The 20500-nt window shown below is 35.6% G+C and overlaps 1 protein-coding gene across 1 annotated transcript in view; it reads right to left on the bottom strand.

The window, feature by feature from the left end:
• Positions 1-20500, bottom strand: part of LOC104531775 (transmembrane protein 117-like) — a 71257-nt gene that overhangs the window by 30501 nt on the left and 20256 nt on the right. Inside the window, exon 2 of the mRNA XM_029087168.1 lies at positions 3775-3872. Within this exon, the coding sequence (XP_028943001.1) occupies positions 3775-3872 (98 nt within the window). The remainder of the gene's footprint in view (positions 1-3774; positions 3873-20500) is intronic.

Raw genomic sequence — 20500 nt, 5'->3', positions numbered from 1 at the left:
CCCCTCCCTGGAAGTGTTGAAGGCCAGGCTGGATGAGGCTTTGAGCAACCTGATCTAGTGGAAGGTGTCCCTGCTGATGGCAGGGGGGTTGGAACTAGGTGATCTTTAAAGTCCCTTCCCACCCTAATCATTCTATGATTATTTGCAAAATAATCAGTATTTTCACCTTGTACTTCTCTCTCTGCTTTTTCTGATATCCAATTACTATTTATTTAAGTTACCACTGCCTACTGCTATTGGCTTGTCATCAGTCTTGTCCAAGATCTTGGTTTAATTTAACAACCTTTTGTTCTTGTTGCATCTTTCAAATGCCAGTCTTTCGTAAATCAGCCAAATTATCAACATATTAAAAAAAAAAAAATATCAGCCCATTTCAATTCATTCTTGTAACTTCACAATAGTGACAGTAACCATGCAGCACTGGAGACAGTTGTCTCTACCACAGCCTCATGTGACTGCCAGGTGGTGTGGATTTTTAACTCTCTGTGGATATCTTTCTTTTTTAACCCACAAATGCATCTGCACCACCCCAGTAATTCCACCAGGGTTCCAGATACTTCATTGCTTTTCTAAAATTCATCTTGACAATACACTTTCTTAAATGTGTAAGACAGTGTATTTGTATTGGCATCGTATCCCTATGCAATATAGAACAGACTGTAACAGCATTACACAAAGGTGCCTCTGGATGGTGGAATTAGCCATGAGAGGAGCTGGAAATGATCAAAATGAAGATCTTTTTATAAAAGAAAAGACAACTCCTTACTGTAAAAAAAGTAGAAGTCATTTCAATGAACTCCTTAGTGATGAGATAGATAAAGGCAAGTAGAAAATGGACATTTTTGAGCTAGCTGAGCTGTTTGTGGAAGAATTATATTGCAAAAACATTCAAGAGGCAGCCAGAATCCTCAGGAGCAAGCAACAACCAGTTGCTGACAGTGTTTCCAGGGAGTAAGTTAAAACAGGAAACAAGAAGCTAAATCAAAACTTTTGCTAATTAATTGCACTGAAAACATTTCCAAATGAGAAATACAAAGCAGTGACTTGTTCAATTATTATAAAAAGAGGGGAAAGTGCCTTCATCCTCATGGCAATCCATCTGACTTTGGTATGTTTATAGATGTTTTCTAATTTTACAAAGTAAACCTGAAAATAAAAATGTTAACAGAAAACTAAGTCTGGTGTGTATCTAAAATTTCTGTTTCATCAACCACTTTAAACTGTGCATCACATATCTATATTTGGAATAATTAAAATACAGTGCACTATATTACACTATCTCTGCTAAGCAGGTGTGCCACTAGGAAATGTCCTGAATAAATGGATTTTGGTATACCAGTATCTGTGCAGGACATACGGTTGAGGGTGTTTCGTTTAGGACATTTCACAAATGAAACTGTCCGCATCACACTGCTTAAGCAATAAATGAAATACAAGTACCCCACATTATCATGCATAACATTTCAGTACTTTAACTCCTCCCTCTATTTTTCCTACTTATTAGGGGAAAAAAAGTCTACTTCTACTGATGTCTAAGGTGCACTATCTAAATAATGCCTCTACAGACTGTAGACTGCTGCCCAGGGCTATTTTATTTCACTGCTTAAAACTAAAAATATAAGCATTTATGCTACCTTTTAGGTTTTTAAACCCCCATTAAGTATACTCTTTAGTATGAGAATCATGCGTGAAAAAAACCTTTTCTACTTTATGTCCATTTTAAACTTTTGGTAGGATTTGTTCATGTGAATATTTTTTGAAAGAAATTATGGATCTATAACTTTTCAGACTGAAAGAAGCCAAAGCATCTCTCGCAATGATATTTAAGTCTTTTAACAGTGTTTTATTGTTCTCCTTGTCTGGCATGTAAATTTGAAATCTCCCTATCATGTCACCTTGCTTTTAACCATTTTTCCATTATTCCTGTCTTTTTGTGTAATTAAGTTTTTTCTTTACTCTTAACTAATCTCCTTTCCAGTCTTTCAGACAGGGTTATTCTTCAGACAAGGCTAAAAAAAATCAGTGATGTTCTAGATATTGTTGCTTTTCACTGACTTAACCAAATGCCACTGTAGTCATTGCTAGCCCACTTGGTACCTATCTGAGCAATTTTTAATTCATCTGCTTTACCTTTTTGACCACCTTGGCACACTGAGACAGAAGCTTCCTCTGCATATCCCACAATGATGACAAGGAGTTGTTTGATTCCCCACCCCACCCACTCCATAACTGAAACTTTCAATCATGTTATTTTTTCACCTAGCCTTCTAAGATCCCTTTCCATGCTAGCATTCGTCAAATTATTCACTTCACCTTTAAATTCTGTCATGATGTTAATATATATGATGTATACAAATAATGAATACTGCTTCTGACATTAAATAATTGGAGTCTCCTGTCTTATCAACATAGCAGAAAATTATTATTTTATTTATATGTTTCATTGCACATTTCTGAGTTGAGCACACTCCATGGGACTAACTACTTTTCTTAATTGCCTTCAGTAAAGAACTTCCTTTGTCAAAAGCCTTTTGAAAGTCCAAATAAATTAGATCAGGCATTCCTTCCTCATCCATTATTTTGATGACATGTTCAAAGAGTTCTAACAGATCAGAGAGATTTTGTTTCAGCAAAGCTACCCTGGCTTCTTTTAGCAAAATTTAATCTAGAGTTTTGCTCATAATTCTATTATTGATGATGTATTCAATCCATTTAGCTAATACTGAACTCAGACTTACAGACCAGAAGGATAATTCTAGTTTGTTGATAAAAAGCAACAAAACCAAAACAACAGGCAAATTTTAACATTCAATTTCTCAATAGGCAATTAAGTGCTAGCAAAATTTGCATCAGCTCAGCCCCTACAGTTCCTTATAAATCTTGTTTGTAGCCAGCCATCTGATTCTGCTTTCTTTTTAGTCTTTAAATTTCTCTTATTATTTCCTTTAAATTGCCTCAATTTAATATAATATCTAATTTTTACTACTTTAAAAGTATAGATGTTTCATTGCATTTTCAATAGCGGAAACCATGCAAATAAATCTTTCAACTTCTCTGTAACAATTCCTTCTAAATCTACTCTTTAAAAAAAGCATGTTTGCTGATTTTTCATTAGATCATCTGTTTCTATAGTTGAAATAAATCTTTTCAATTTCTTTAATCTTCAGCTGTAAGGTCTTCAGACAGCCTCTTAGACTATACATTTCTGCCTTCCACTTTTTGTGCCACAATTTGTTTTCTATTTTAACAATTACAATTTATCTGGAAGAGGCTACATTGTGGTCAAATAAATGCTTAGCCCTTGTAATTTTTCCCATTGATTTTAAAATATTTTTCTCAATAATCTGAGGCTGACTCACAAATTGAAATCCCATTCATGTGTTAATTCAAAGAATTGCGATAATTAATTTCAAAGTCACAAAGGGTCACTCACATATTTACTTACCCAAATTACAAGGACCGACAATGGGACATCTAAATATTTTCACATATAGCAAAAATTTTGCAACTCAGTTATAAATAGTATCAAAGATATAATAAAAAAACAGTATAAATCAATTTTAAAATTGTATTTTTACACCAACTATTTTGATTAGGAATTGTTCATTCATGTACAGCTTTTGTAATGTTTAATTTTTTGTTAGACCAAGTTTCATTTTTTTCCAACCATATATTCTGTTTATATTTCTTACTGTCATAGACAATTCAAAGATATATTTCTGGATGTTCTATAAAAGGTTCATTTACAATAATTTGATTTTACTATTTTCCTACCAGAATAAAATGATCCTAATGTTTCCTTTCTTCCAGAAAGCTCTGGCAGACTTTCCCCAGTCTGGGTAGGGTTTGTCCTGAAGCATCATATCAGTGACCTACAGGGAAAGAAGAAATAATACACAGTGAAACTGGTGTCACAAAAGAAAGTACCAGCATGGACTTTACAGACACTTTATTTTATAGATGACACACCTGCTTCAGTATGATAATTTTAATAGTTAGAGAGTGGAAAAATAGTATCTCTAGAGTTATTTGCAATCAAGATAAAGTATATTTGCTGCTCCTAGAAGTGCACGCAACTCACTGAGAAACAAGGAAACCTGTGGAGATCTGAAGGGGAGAGGAGAGGGAGGGAGAAGAGAAGAGAAGAGAAGAGAAGAGAAGAGAAGAGAAGAGAAGAGAAGAGAAGAGAAGAGAAGAGAAGAGAAGAGAAGAGAAGAGAAGAGAAGAGAAGAGAAGAGAAGAGAAGAGAAGAGAAGAGAAGAGAAGAGAAGAGAAGAGAAGAGAAGAGAAGAGAAGAGAAGAGAAGAGAAGAGAAGAGAAGAGAAGAGAAGAGAAGAGAAGAGAAGAGAAGAGAAGAGAAGAGAAGAGAAGAGAAGAGAAGAGAAGAGAAGAGAAGAGAAGAGAAGAGAAGAGAAGAGAAGAGAAGAGAAGAGAAGAGAAGAGAAGAGAAGAGAAGAGAAGAGAAGAGAAGAGAAGAGAAGAGAAGAGAAGAGAAGAGAAGAAAAGGAACTAGTCTAAAAGTTACAGCAACCTACAGTACATAAGCTATGTTTCCCTATGGCTTCAAAGCTTTCCAGTCCAGCCTGGGAGAGGGGACCCACTTCCTTGAGAGCAGCACCAGCAGAATTTCCACTCTTGAAAGGAGAACTGCAACCAGGGAGTGCAAGCCTGTGAATTAAGCACTATATGCCATTTATAATCTCCTCTTGCTTCTTGGTATCAAGTAAGAAAAGCACACTTGGGACTAGAGACATGAAAATCCCTTAAAACTTGCACAAAATTTTAAAAGTATGAAATATTTATTCTCATTTTCATAATTCCTATCTAAAGAGACTTGTTTCCTAACTGTTTCTCTGTCCAGAGACTCACATGTATGCACTCATTCTGGGTGATACACAAAAGTTTTAAAAATTACTTTCAGATAAATGAAGGAAGTGAATAACTCTCAAGAGCTTGCACCTTTGGGAAGCTGTGTTTTCATATCCATTTACTTCAAGTTAACTGTACTAAAAAGTGCCGAAAGTTACATTACAGTAAACTCATCAATTCCATTGGGCAAAAGATCCAGAAGAGTGGAAAACTTACCCATATGTAAAGATTAAGAAATAATTGAACAGATAAAGGAAACCGGGGTAACCACTTCCTTCAAACTAGGTAAGTAAAACAAATTCTTACTATGTCATTGGCCTCAGTACACAGTGAAAAATTACTGTTTTGATTAGTATGAAAATAACTCTTAATAAGATTTTAGAAGGAAATTAAGTCAAACTGAAGTAAAAATTTCCTGGTTTTATTTTCCACTACATTTATTTTGATGTACAGAGGTTTTAAAATTCAATTTAGCATTCAGAGTATGAGCTATCTCTGTTATCTAAATAAATATTTTGGAAATATTTAATGCTGAACAAGACCTCTGTGACATTTAATTCACTACTTCAGTAACACCTTTTAGTCTTAGGAAGAGTCTACATAGTACCGAATATTTGCAAAGAAGAACAGATATTTCTGTTCTGAAAGGTTTTATTCAATTTTCAAAATATTTACTCCAGATGCTTTCTGGGAAATACTTATTATATTTGGTAGAAGGATGCAATCTGCTGCTCCATGACCAATTATTAGAGTAGCATGTTTCATAAGAATGACATTCAAGACGGAGGCATTTTCTGAGGAAAATGGCAAGACAAGGCAGGAAATGTTCTTTCTGATATCAGACAGTTGGTCTTTCATCTCCGAGCTTTGGCATTTATTTAAAGTCATATCACCAGATCAGTGTCAGGTTGGTTTCAGCTAAATTGGCTGAAGCAGAGACAGTCATTAAAGGGATGCATTCCATAAAGAGAAATCCAATTACCTTTTGCATTAGAGAAATCAAATTCATTTTCTGGTTTGGTCAAGGACAGTCACTGTGGAAAACGGCTCACAGGAGAAAAGTACTCAACACTGTCACAGTGCAAATAATTTTTAGCTAGGAACATCAAAAACTCATTGCTGCTGTTAGAAAGATTTTTAGAAAAAGAACAAAATATAAACTTTAATTTGCACAACTCAGTATAATACTAAGAGATGCAGGAGTGTGTATTTTTTTGCTCTCTCTTTGTATTTCACAATGCAATTACTGGCTGGCAAACATTTCTCTCTGGTTTACTGGACTGCATTTGAAAACACTGCAGATACTCAGGAATGAAAAATAATTGATCACTTCAGTAATTCTATGTATGCATGCATCCTACATAATCAAGATAAAACAGGGAAAGCCACTTACAAAGCAATTAAGTGACATATTTTCTTCTTGAACGAAGAGATGTGATATACTTTAATCAATTAATTACACTGCTTGAGAAAGGAATGGCCCCGACATATAATGCCTGTATACTCTTTCATTTTAGTGTCTCATGAGAGAAATGGTTACACTATATTAAAGTGTACAAACAAAACTGCATAATACACATTGACTTTTTAAGCTACACATATGCCACAGCAAAATATTTTCATAAAAAATTAGAATGCCTTGTATATGTTATTGTATCTCAAAACAGGGTAAGAGCAGCCCTCCATAATTTCACAAAATGCAGAATTCAAGATCCACATGAAAAGCCTGGAAATAAAAATCTAAATATTTTTTATTATTTTGATAGACCAATAAGCAAAGAAAGGTCTAATGGACAGTAGGACTCCAACATCTTTTATCAGTAAAGTTGTTCATATGCAACTACTCAGTCAGGAGGACAAGGCATCATGGTGCTATTGCTGGGAAACAGAGTAGCCTAAATTACTCTGCATTTAGCAAAATACATATACCTGCCACTGTCAAGTACACGACACAAGTATTCTAAGTGTTAATTTTTTCTATTTTTATAATTTTACAATTTCAAAATATCTTATTTTAAGTCATAAACCTCTTCATAAGTAGCACTAAATTAATTTAAGTTGAAACTTAAGCCTTTAAATAGTTCATAAGTAGCATTCTCCCCAAAATCTTTACACAAGAAACATTATTTTCAGTCCTGCAACTGAGAAATTTAATTAGTAAGAATGAGTATCATAAATTCTAGAAGTTTTCAGAAATTGTAAGGATGCCATAGGGTCAGAGCAGGTCTGAGGGCAGTTTCCCAGGGCAGGTGCATGCATGTTGCTTGGTTTCATGCAGGACAACGTTCCTCATCAAAAGAACCCATTGATACCTTTTGCAAAGACTCAACACCACTTACGTGTTTCTGAAAAACACGAGGTTCATTTTCTAGAGAGTGGGGCTAAATTAGGTTACAGTAATTGTTTCCTGAAGTCAGAGTGTAAAGTCAATGAGAGCTAAGTGCATACACTCCCTTTGCTTTGCTGTTATGGGCTTTTAGGTAAGAGCTATACATAGGTGTCCCACTAACTACACATCAATTCTTTATCATATCTCACTCTTCAAGTACTATCATGGTAAACATATGCCAAACCAGTGAAACATTTAGTACTCAGTCATTAAAAGCTTCCATCCATCATTCTTCTCTTATTTTTTGAGATATTTAAAAAGTGCAGAGCTGTTCACTTGATGTACAAAAGTAACCTATATGGAAAATGCTTTTATGCTTCTTTCATCTAGGTGTTAGGGAGAAAACTGTCTTCTGTGCCTCATGCCTGAACACTTCCATGGCTTACACAATGATAATATGCCTCCTTTAATTATGAAATTGTTTTAGCAGTTGAGCAGAAGTGTCAAAAATTTTGTTACACATCCTTCAGAAATAACTGTTAATTTATTTTAATCCACTTTGCTACATTTTGGAATATACAAAATGTGTAAATGTTTGAAAACAAATGTAACAAATATTTGTACATAGGCTTACTGATCTATAAAGGGGATGATATTTTTCAAGCTATATATTAATAGTCAGCTGTAAAGACACTGCTAGATTTTAAAGTAGTTTTGTCTGCTTTGTACATTTTCAAACATTCCTAATGTAGTTTCATTCGTACCCTCAAAACAATCAAGTTCATGTTAGGTTATTTCTCTTTCAATTTAATTGTAAGAAATTCTTTTTACATTTGCATTTTCAAAGCAAGAGCGATCGCAGAGACAAAATATGGCCCCTTAAATCTACTCTTTAATTGTTTTCTCATTTTGATCAGAGACAGCACATTGTTCTTGTCTTACCAATACGTATTTTTTTAACAATAGGTAAATCCTATATCCGGTGTTAAAATGCTGCCACCAATGATCAATATGAATGATAAATAATATTATGGTTCACTTTTGTTGCTTCTGCAACAGCCCCCAGTAGTATTTTGTGCACTTGCACATTTCCAACCAATAAAATGGTTCCAGAGTGTTGCTTTTATGAGTTATTATTCTCTTGATTCATGGCATTTGCACATGTGCACTGTCTTATATCTGAATTTCCACCAAGACCATTTAAAGAACTTCTTTTGTACAAACACTGGTGGGGCTTATATTAATTATTGCCATATTTACTGATCCATACATATTTATTTATTCATTCCTCAAGAAAGCAGAAAGCCTCTTCTTTTTTAGGCAGCAGATTTTGATTTGGTTTTTGAATATTATCACACTAATTTCTGCCATAGTCACAATCTGCGTAGGGATAACTACTCAACAAGACAACAACTGAAAATATTTAGAACAGTTGCTCCTGCCAGCACTTCCGTTCAATTTCCAAACTGAGTTAGGTCAGAATGCTCCATAAAGGCAGTGTCTAGCCCACAATCATTTTGTGGTGAAAAACTTTGGATATCAAAAGGTGAGAAATCTGGTCTGCAACTATTTTAGGTCTATTCAAGTCATTCTGGAAATTATACTTTGTATTTCAATACCAGCAGAAATAATTCCCAAATAAATTTTGAGGTTTTTTTTTTTTAAATCTAAAATAAACAAAAAAGAAGAATAATTTTCTTTTAACTGGAAATTGCTTGATATTTCATAAATACAAATACCTGTTTAGGAACAATTGTACAGTTGAAGTAGGTCTTCTGCAAAAAAATTCTAAGCTGCACCATCTCATTTCCTACCTTTAATGCAAAAGGCACATCAAGTGCCTAGGCTAAGAATCACCCTCCAGGACTCTCTACCTCCTGTAGCCACAGAATCAGACTCTCCGGCAATTTGTCCTTTGTTTCAGCCTATGAATCTTGTACACCTAGCTACAAAGCAAAGCACTGAAGAAAGAATTGAGCCACCATGTGATTAGCATATCATGGCACCTGGAGCACCTCTCCCACATCCTTCTTCACTGACCTTGGTGTCTGAAGAGTTGTTTCTTTCACACACTCACTCCTCTCTTTGGCTGCAATTGAACAGGGTTTTTTTTTCTCCCTTATTAAATCTGTTATCCCAGAGGTGCTAGCACCATCACTGATGGGCTCAGCCTTGGCCAGCAGGAGATCCATCTTGGAGCTGACTAGCGTCGGCTCTACTGGACATAGGGGAAATTTCTGGCAGCTTCTCGCAGAAGCCACCCCTGTAGCCTCCCTTCTAGCAAAACCTGGTCATGCAAACCCAATACACAGATCTTCTGGACTATGCAAACAAGAAGCTTACCAGAATACCTGCTGTACAGTATGCCACCAGCCTAGGTATGTATTTAAAGAAAGGCACATGTCAGTTCACAAGACATGGAGGAGTCCCATGCAAGACATGTTCACAAGACAAAGAATTCAAATTTAATTTCAGGCCTATCTTCTTTCAACATCTCCATCTAACAACCTTCTTTGTAAGAACTATGTGTAATTCATGTACTCTAACAGATGCAGACAGCTTAATAGTTAATGGGCCATTAATTATTTCTCTTGGGCAGCATCATCATTTGCATTTGTATCATGATACCCTCAGAGACTCACAGACTTGTAAACCGTCAATGCAACTTCTGTGTAGTCTGTGTTTTGATGTGTCAGAAGGTCATCATTTGCTGTTCTGACACTCATAGTTTTGAAGTTCTTGCTCTTCAGAAAAAAGTTGGTGTCCATAAATGACAACACATATGCTACTTGGTGCTTTTCCACCCACCTTTCCCTTTCCCACTAATATGGTGAGTTTATGGGTGAAAGAAGCCCAACAAATGTATAGGCAACACCTGCAGTGAGGACATAGTGTTAGAGTGATTCTACAGTAGGTGAAGGTGTGAAAGAAGAAGGAACATAGGTGACAACAATTTGTGACAATAGCAAATTACTAATGAATAATTTGGAGGGCTTGCTGTTTCCTTCTCTATTTAACTTCCACTTAGTGACTATTGAGGAATTATTTTCTTGTGGAAAAGGCTGAGAGAATGCGAGATATAATGGGTGTGTTTTGCCACTTGATTGTTGGGAATTATTTTCACTTTACACAATGTGTTCTAGATCAACAGCATAAGTTAGCTAGAATAAACAGAAGCAGCATAAGCACATCTTTCAAAAATCTGTTGGTGTCTACGTCATGCAGAACCTTGTAAAAATGAAGCTCTGATGTTTGTGCTTTGCCTCCCACCACTCTCACACCCATACACGTAAGCCACAGGAGAACAATCTGAACACTGGGAGGTCCCTAGTGATATGCGGGGGGCACACAGGCCACAGGAGAACAACCTGAACACTGGGAGGTCCCTAGTGACATGCGGGGGGCACACAGGCCACAGGAGAACAACCTGAACACTGGGAGGTCCCTAGTGACATGCGGGGGGCACACAGGCCACAGGAGAACAACCTGAACACTGGGAGGTCCCTAGTGACATGCGGGGGGCACACAGGCCACTCTGCTGAGACACACACCTGCTTCCTCTCACCAGAATAAAAAGTCTAATTAAACAAAGATCCATCTTCACGCTGCTGACACTGTGCTGCTTTCCCAGTTGACTCAGAGCTCTGATGTGCTGACAGCTCAGAGTGGTTTCAATCCATTTCAGTTCTTTATGGTAACTGGCACAGAAAAGCTGTAGCTTCCCAATAGGTAAATGGGAACTTGAATCTTCCTTTACACGGGCTTTTCTGTTCTGCACTCATAGCAAACACAGCTACTATATGATTGTATTTTCAGTCTAAGTAGAGAATGAGAACTATTCTGCACAAAACAAGTTTCTTATGGCTTTTAGAAATACTACCTTGAAAATGAAACTGTTAACAGACAACAAACTGCGAAGATTTATGAAGTACTGAAAAACCTTCCCATGACGCTTTACAATATTTTCTTTATCATACTACAGGATTTTATACCACTAAAAGAATTTTCTGCTCAGCTCCTGGTCATTTGTCAGATTTATGGACAACAAAATTGATTGTTTCTAATTACCCTTTTATATTGAAGCTACAACCACATTAAGAACATAATCCTTCAACAATTTAGAAATCCTTCTATTTGTCCACATTTCCTGGGCAATTCTGTACTTGAGGTGCAAGCACAGTCACAGGTTTGTTCAATACCCTTTAAAAAAATTACTTTGGTCTTCCCTCCAGAATAAAGAGCATACTTGGAAGGTACTCAATGGAAAGCACTTAGCACTGGTTCCACTTCAACAGAAGAAAAACTCCAGACTGTTGCAAGTCCCTTGCTATTTTGAATAACAAATATTTCAATTTGAAAAAGTCAATCAACTATTTTTTGTGTCAGATTTTGTTCTTTAAGAATGTTCATACATTCAATTTTTTAACATCTCAAACTAAAATTAAAATGTAAAAATGCCCATCAGAAATTGCACAAAAGGAATGTAGTGTCTTTTCAGAAAGCAGAGAAATTATGATTACATTTAAACTGTATCAGGATTGTTCAAGGTATTCTCAGTGCTGAAAGAGGAATAGAAAATGAAGTATGTTCCTGTTCCCTAAATAGGGAACTTTTGGGATTAATTATTCAGAAAATTGAGATCATCACTTAAATTTTCTCTATTAAAGAATCATAATATTGGAGTCCTTTAGTGTTTCAAGTATAGTGATATTGCTAATCCCTTAAAATGATGTGATTGATTCAGCTCAGAATACCCAATTAAGAAAGATCATATAATTAAGTTTCCTTTCACTTGTATTCAGGTTTTAAGGTTTGTGTTTTCAAAGACTTCTTACCAAATATCATGCCTTGAAATTAAGTGGAAGATAAGACACTCTGACAGTCACACAAAACTCCAAACTTTGGCTTTTGGATACAATTCTTGCTACTGAAGAGTCAAGACAAAATATTACAATTTTTAACAACTGAGAATATTGATATCTTTTTGTATAATAAACACCAAAGGGGAAGGCTGGTTATTAAACATTAATGGATACAACTGAAAATGTTTCATACTGCTCCTTGTTTGGGAAGAATATTGAAGACACACAGGGGATAATGGCTTGTGAAGAATTCTTAAGTACTAGTTGGGTTGCTAGAGGGTATTTTGGAAAAATAGGTACAGCAAGATGAGAGTTGAGAGAAATTGCTGTAACTCTAGGGACAGGATTTTACATTTCCTTCTGGATTTGTGCTGAAAGATGTTCTGCAGCAAATTTGACAGTAAGTAGATACCTGGTTTTGCAGGCTGGGAAGTCAAGGATCGCTAGAAATGATTGGTAGTAACATTGCTTTCTCATATCCCCTCGGCTATAGAAAATAGGAGACTTAAACCAAAATGCTTAGTTACCTGAGCATAGGAAGACCTTTGTATTTTTGTTGCTTTAGTTCAATAAGGAGTGAAAGAAAGCCAGGACCTCTGGGCAAACTGAACATTCAAAGAGAATGAAGGAAATTTGTTCCACTTTTAAGCACATTTAAGAACACAATATACAGTTGCTATTCAGCTTTCTATAATGTAAAGTCTGTACCCATGCTATAGTTTTATCTGAAATTGAGTCCTTCTTACATAAACAAAGATTCAAGATTTATTTTTTAGGGTTGGTTTTTTTTTTTTCCCTGGCTTCATATATATCACTATCCATCTGCAAACATTCATCCCACGGGGTAGCAGGATTGACATCATTTAGAAGAAAGCAAATACCGTTAGATCATTGTTGCAGTTATTTGCCATTTGTTCAACATATTTATTTTTTATATACTGTCTACACACAAAGCCATATGAAGTCAGCTAATGGTCACTCATTAAAACATACTTTTATGTCATACATATTCATAAGATACACTGTAGATAAAACCAACATATTCTTTAAAAAAGAACAAAGGAGAAAAATCTCAAAGAGACCAACTTTACATGAAAGGAGAAGTTGATTTTCTTAAAAGTTCAGATATTACAAATTAAAAAATGCTGCTTTATCAACACGGTGTAAAGCAGATTTTTTTAATCAGATTTTCTTTTGAACAACAATTTTTGGTCAATTATTACTTCTCATGTGGACATTTCTCAAAGCTGAGCCATACTGTGTGCACAGCTGATATAGTACAATCTTTGCTCTACAGATGCTCGTTTGTCATCTCAGCTTACTTGATTAAGCATTTTAATCAGTGTTCTGCATAAGATTGTGCAACTTCTGTTGAAAATTGTCTGATTGGTATTTAGTAAACCAGTTGACTTCTCAATATCTTACTCAGGCTTTGGCCATTTCTCGTTCCTGAACTTTTGAAGAGTTTACAATCAGTATCTTAAATTCTTTCCTTCTCTACAAAGCAATAATGAACATTCTCCAATCATTACAAAATTCTGTACTAACAATGCTGGTAAGCAGCTTCCAATGAAGCTGGCAAGCTGTTTTACATTTAGCATAATGCCATGGAGAATATATAACAGGACTGTCTTATTTTGCCTTAAGCTTTGACTTTTTTGCCTTTAACTAAAAAAAGAAAATACAAGTTTTAGTATTGTATTTATCCCTTCTCTTCTGTTTTGCTAAGTCACTCCTTTTCTTCAGCCAAATCAGGAGTTTGTTAATTTTTTATGGACATAGTAATTCTGCCTTTTCCCCTAGAGTTCTCAGGAAATTGAATGCAGATTATACATCTTCTGCTTGAATTAGCTATAATGTACAATTTAAAATCACCTTTATTTCATCCATCCTGCCTATGTTTATATATATTTCCCTTATGATATTAACATAACCCAGAAGCATTCTCATTTTGGCTTTTACCGAGTAGACCATTTGGCTGAGCTCCAGCTCTTTGCTTTGCTCTCTTAGCACAAGGAGGGAAATATCATAATTTGGGAAAATGTTAAGTCCCCCTCCAGAGCCCAGATCACATTGTCTTAATACCTTCTAGAAATTTTTATTGATACATGAGAAACAAAAAGCTCTCCAATGACTAAGCATAAACAGAAGGGCTTTAAAAAATAATATACTTTTGCCTTATAAGTGTAAAGAGAACGCAAAAATTCAGTTAGGTTATTAGTGTTCTCAAACAATAACTGCATATTCTCAATGGGCGTGAGACAACAAAACTCACTTTATCTGGGAAAAGATAAAGATACTACATTTACCGGAGATCCACTATTGCAATAGGTAAAGTAAATACATACTTACAGTTAATTTACTTTATATTTAAGTTATATCACCTCTATATCGAATATATACTTTCTGCTTTACTAAAGTCTCATCCTCCCTGCCCTGACTTTGGAGGTCAGGGCCATCTTTGAATCAGTCCCTAGACTCCGCTTCCAATGCATCTGAGTTCTCATTGTCAATCACAAGTCCTTGCTCAGAAAAATGCATTTTAAAATTAGTCATCCTAGACTTGAGCAACCTGATTGTAAGAGAGCGCTATGACATCATACCTGACAACTCCATTCCACCTCCAGTTTGAAGTATAGTCCATGGAAAGTCTAAGCTAGCGCTGATGCACTTGCATTTTAACCTAGGTTGATATTAACCTAGGAGGTATACTGCTGGCTTAACAACTATCTAGCAGAGCTAACGTGGTAAAACTTCAAGCATAAATGACAAATATAAGTGGTGATGCTTGGTGTACATATAATGCGTAAAGTTGGAATATAGATTCCCTGATTTATCTTGTCACATAAATAGGAATCTCAAGAAAATGTCCGTGTCAGTTGGATGAAAAATTGGAACAGAATTTTTTAGCTTTATTTATATAAGTCTATAAACATAAATCTATACATGCTTGAAACCCAGTAATATCTGTAAACACTGTTATTAAAATTGTAACTCCCCCATGTATATTGGCAAAAAAGTTTTATAATGGATAAAGAACGAAATATGATTACAGCTCTAGATTAGCTAAAATTGGTATGACCTTAGGTCTAGTATGAAGTACTTCTTATGTAAAAATACAGTATATACAGGCATTTTTAGTTTGTAATAGGACCTTCTGAATTGAATCCTATGCACAGAAAACAGAAGTTTAATAAAGACCCTTATCAGCACTGAAAAATCTGATCTTTTTTGATGGGAAAATGAAACAAGGAAATAGACAGTCAGAGATGACTGGAACAAATTCTAAAAAGAGAGTGACCTTGATGGAAGACACAAGAGAAATGTATGGAAATCATAAAATACTAAAAATAAGTGGATGAGGTTGAAATAAGCAAAGTAAATGGGCATACTAATGGATAGTTGCAAAAGAATGGAGATCCAATTCAGACCGTAAAAGTACTTGTTTACGCTTTTTTCAACAGAAATGAAGGTTAACACTGACAGGTAGATTATCCCTAGACTAGAGAAAGCTACTGCTTTAAGCTAGATACTACAATACTTCCTAGGACATCTCAGGTTAACCATTTATTCCTGTAGTGCTTGAAAGAGAATCCAAACAGCTGTTCACATAATACAGGAGGTCAAGCCACAGGACAAGAACCAAGCCAAGACAGACTAAAGACACAGCTTCTGAGAGCAGAAAGTTCAGGTCTAAGACTTCAGTGTTATAATGTGCTTGAGAAACAGGCAGAAAATAGGTACTACCTGAAGTTCTTAATTATGAAACTACTCCTAATTAGAGTATTCTCTAGATTTTTCACTTTCATGAGTAATTAAGATATCTTAAAATACACAGAATCCAGAGCTGTCATGTGAATCTCTTTGATGTCTCTGAGAGAAACAAGGGAATAATTGCTTAGTAACTTATAAGCTTTACTGATTTATAAGCTTTATTTATCATTTGATAAACATGTGAAGACTTTATTTAAGTCTTTGAGCACCTTTGGTCCACAATGTAGCAGTCTCTAAACTGGCATCAATACAAGCCAGCATGTCCTCTCAGTGGATCACAATGCCATCTGCATGTACTTAACCTCAATTCACAGGTAGCAGACCTAAAATGCCTTGGCATCCTGAGGCATGCTTATCAACTTTGATGTAGTACTACAAAACACAACTTCAGTTCTTACAGCCCAGGCCTGACACCTATCCATTGCACATCCTTGTGCTTCTTACACTGGCGTTGGTATATATGGATCTGGATTTAGGCTGTACTCTTTCTAATTTTTTTCCAATTGACAAATGTAATGAAGTTCAACTGATTAACGATGTGAATTTTGGTGAATTTTTGAGTACAGATAATAGGCTAGCAGGCTAAATTATATTGTCAACCTCTATTCAGCAGACAGCAATTAAATTTAGTTTAGTATGAGAAGAATCTTGAGTTTTTTCTTTGTTCTGATTGATGATCTATCAAATGTTGATTCATTGGGGCTTCTTCTGTACTAGAAGTACAAATAGGAAGGTGATTATCACTGTTGAATGTAGGTTCTCTGTGCCAGACACCTCCAATACTGTATCTTCACCAAGCCTAGACCCATCCCAGCACTTTTGGGTTCCAATTGAAACTTTCGGGTTCCAATAATGTAGAACATAAATTTGAACAGCTCTTGAATCCGGTATTGTAAAGCTATCTATATATCTACTGTCAATCATTTCCACTAGAAAAATGAGACTGGGAATGACCTGTGACAATCCTGCAAACAATTTGCACACAGATTTTGCAGGCAAGTTAGTGCTCAGGCAATGGAAGGACTGACTGCAGAATCGCATTCTTCAGTCTCAGTTCTTTAACCATAGCACAACACTCACAGTCAGTATTGGAAAGTAATATATCTGCCATTTTTAGTAAAATTGTTTTTTCCATTTCTGACTACACAATTACCAAAAATATGCTGGCAATTACAAATGATGGTAAACAGGACATATTTGGAGCTATTACTTGCAATCCAGTGCATAGAATTGATAAAAATTATGAGAAAAATGACAATTTGCTAGCTGTTTCAGTATAACAATCAATGTAGCTTAAAACCAGCAAATGAGTATTTGATTACCTGTGTCATGGAGATAGTTATATTAAGCACTCTTACAAGTAGAAAAGGGGGGATGTAGGCTTTTGGAAAAATAAATTACTTGAGGGATGAACACGATTAGTTTATTTTTAATGGTGAATTTTTTAATAGCGCACTAAAAGTCATAGTCATGCTAGTACAAGAAAATAAGTTTATACATAAATGATAGGTGCATTTGCATTTTTTGTTTTGCATTTTTGCATGCATTTTTGTCTATGCATGTATCCTATGCATAAACATAGGATTAAATGTTTCATATGCACACACCTTTCTGGCCTGAACAGAGTGCTCTTAAGATCAGACAGAGACTAACAGCCTGAAAAATGAACTTAGGTCCCAGTTCCACTAAGATTTTTGTATGATGAGCAGCAATTTACAAACTGCAAAGTCAAATGCAGCCAACAATGCCAGGCTCAAGCTCTTGTCCCAGTTTCTAAAGCAGGAAGGACTATCTACCACTCTCTTACTGAATGAGCCACCTGCCTCTCAATAGCATGTCATCCTCACATTAAGTCTCACTGGGTATCTTCTCATTCCTATAATGAAATAATATTATTTAATAAATAAATTACCTCAAGGCTCAAGAGTTTTTTGGTACAAGCTCAGGGATTAATTTTGTCTTCCATTGCTCCAGAAGGATTTTCTCCGTTGATTCTTCTGGTTACAGAAAATGATCTAAAAGTGTTCTTTGGAGGCAATGAGAAAGCTCAAAGTATACCAATTTTCTAGCAATCTGCATTGCCTCTACACTGTCACAACTCCACTGCAATTACTAGTAACAAAATAATGTCAAAATAGTAGAAAACAAAAGTGGGCAGTGAGAAAGTGTTTCTAGAAAGGAAAAAGAAGCAGAGCTGAAGACACTATGTTGCTACAAAAGTGTTACAAAGCAAAGAACGAAGTATTTCAAGAACAATTAATACCAGGTTAAAGTGTTTACCGAATCAAAACAAGTAAGGCTTGTTACATATATGGCTTTAGCTACTGCATCACAAAAGTTCTCATTTGAGAACTGAAAAGGATATTTGTGAAGGGTGCTATTTATGAAGAGCATTTATGTGCCGAAATTCTTATATGACATCCTAAATATATCCCCACTATTTTACAGCAGAATTCACAATAAGCACAGACAACGGGCATAGTTCCTCTTCTACAATGCTCTTTCTGCTGTGGGAAGATACTGAAATGTAGTTCAAATACATTTTGCCTCTGCTCATTCTTGGTTTTGTAACTGTCACTTAACTCTTTGATAGGTTTGAGCATCAGGCTTTTTAATCTAAATTTTTGAGTGAGAAATCCTGAATTGCTATGAATGAATGGCCAAATTACCTTTTTTCCCAGCCTCTGTCTTCTTTTACAATTTAGAGTCTTTATATTATTTCTGTCTAAGAAGTTTCTGGCTTTTAAATTTTTGTAGTATTTTTATTAGCATACATTGTACAAATGTGTTCCATTTCAGAGAAAATCCATTAATGATAATTATTTTAGGATTTTTTCGAAGTTTTATAGATAAGTCACTCACAAAGAATTTTTTTTTTATTGTTAGTAGTGTGATAGCAACAAAATTCCAGATTGAAAATAATTCCTGTGGTTTCTGACTATACTCCTTTCTCACTAATTGCACTATAAATTAGAAACCCACCAATAAATATTATGGCACAATGATTAGGAATAGATTAAGTTGTCAATTGAAACATGACTAGCAGCAGATTCCTATGGCTTATATTGTTTTGCAGCCTTTTCTTCTTGTGAATAAAACTTGAGGAGTTTAAAATTTGTATTTAGCTTTCTTGTATCAAAATAATGAAGCTTTTGGCAGCATTTTAAACCCACTGACTGCATTGAAGAGTATGGAAAGGGTTCGTGTGAGTCATTCTACTGACTTGTCTGTGTGATCATAATCTCCAGGTGAAGGGTAGTAGAAAAAGACTGAAGAGACCACTTAAGAAAGTTCTGCATGTTAATTTCCACGATTTTGTTTGACCTCAACACGGTCATGACAGTAAGTACATGCTGCTTTGTAGCTTCTATAGGATAAAAAAACCCCCAAAACCTAGACAAATGGTAACAAGCACACAGAAATGTTAAGGAAGGCAAATGAACAAAAGCAATTTAACTTCAGCTATTTGAGTTCAAATGAACTTGCTCAGACAACTGTGCCTGTTTGTTATACTGGAGACTTCAGCATTTTTTCATCACAGTACATATCAAGTTATGGGCACATTTTGGACATGCTTTATTTTATCTGGAGTTGTCTCTGCAGACACAACATTTATCTTCCATGTGAAGAACAGTCTAATGTGTCTTGCATTTTAAATAAATTTCTAACAGAACAGTACTTCTTGGCCTAGACCCCTAGTCTGAGACTTGGGCATGAGAGGACAGTAAAAGCTTCAAGTACCATTTCTACTTTTCTGCTCCTAAAGCTCTTCAAATTTTGATTCAGTTCTTAGTGTTCAGAGTGTTAAACATCAACATCATTTGCCCATATCCTCAAGGCATCATCATCATATCAACTTCCCATTGACCAGTCAGGCAAAGATTGTGACTTGTTACACCTGTAGCTCCAGCTATAAATGTGCAGACCTCATTGTAGATACCTCACTCCTCTAGAAGCAGTGAGGTTCACACACCTGGATTGATGAGGCTTAGTGTGGCTTGCCAAGGACTTATGTAGTAGTTTAACTTGGCTGGCAGCCAAACATCACACAGCCACTTGTTCACCCCACTCTCCCCACCCCCATCTGGCACCCCCAGGGAATAAAGGAGAGAATTGGAGGGGTAAAGGTAAGGAGACTCATAGGCTGAGATAAAAACAAATTAATAATTGGAATAAACTAAACTTAAAATAATAATGAACTTAATAATGATAATGGCAATAATAAAATATCTAATAAGTTATGAACAGTGCAATTGTTCACCACCTGCCAATAGTGATCCCAGAGGAGCGAAAAAACCCTGAACCCAAGACTGCAATACTGGAAGAGCAAGAGCCTCTCTTTTTGGCCAGCTCTCATTATATTCAGAACAGGACATTATATGATATGGAATATCCCAAATTGGCATATGCAAATGCCAATTAGCATATCCAAATGTCAATTTGGGTCTGCTAATTTACTATCTCCCCCCTCTCCCCCTCCCCAACCAGTTTCTTCTGTGCCTGCAGACTAGCAAAACATGGGGAGTTGGGAAGTCCTTGGTTCTTTCCCAGTAACAACCACCAACATCAGCATATTATCAACATTCTTCTCATACCAAATCCCATACTGAAACCAAAACACAGCACTATTCTAACTACTAGAGAAGAAAATTAATGCTATCCCAGC

Source organism: Antrostomus carolinensis, unplaced genomic scaffold, assembly GCF_000700745.2.
Source record: "Antrostomus carolinensis isolate BGI_N321 unplaced genomic scaffold, ASM70074v2 scaffold511, whole genome shotgun sequence".
Lineage (NCBI taxonomy): Eukaryota > Metazoa > Chordata > Aves > Caprimulgiformes > Caprimulgidae > Antrostomus > Antrostomus carolinensis.
Note: the sequence above shows the minus strand (reverse complement) of the source record. Positions and strands in the feature narration are given on the sequence as shown.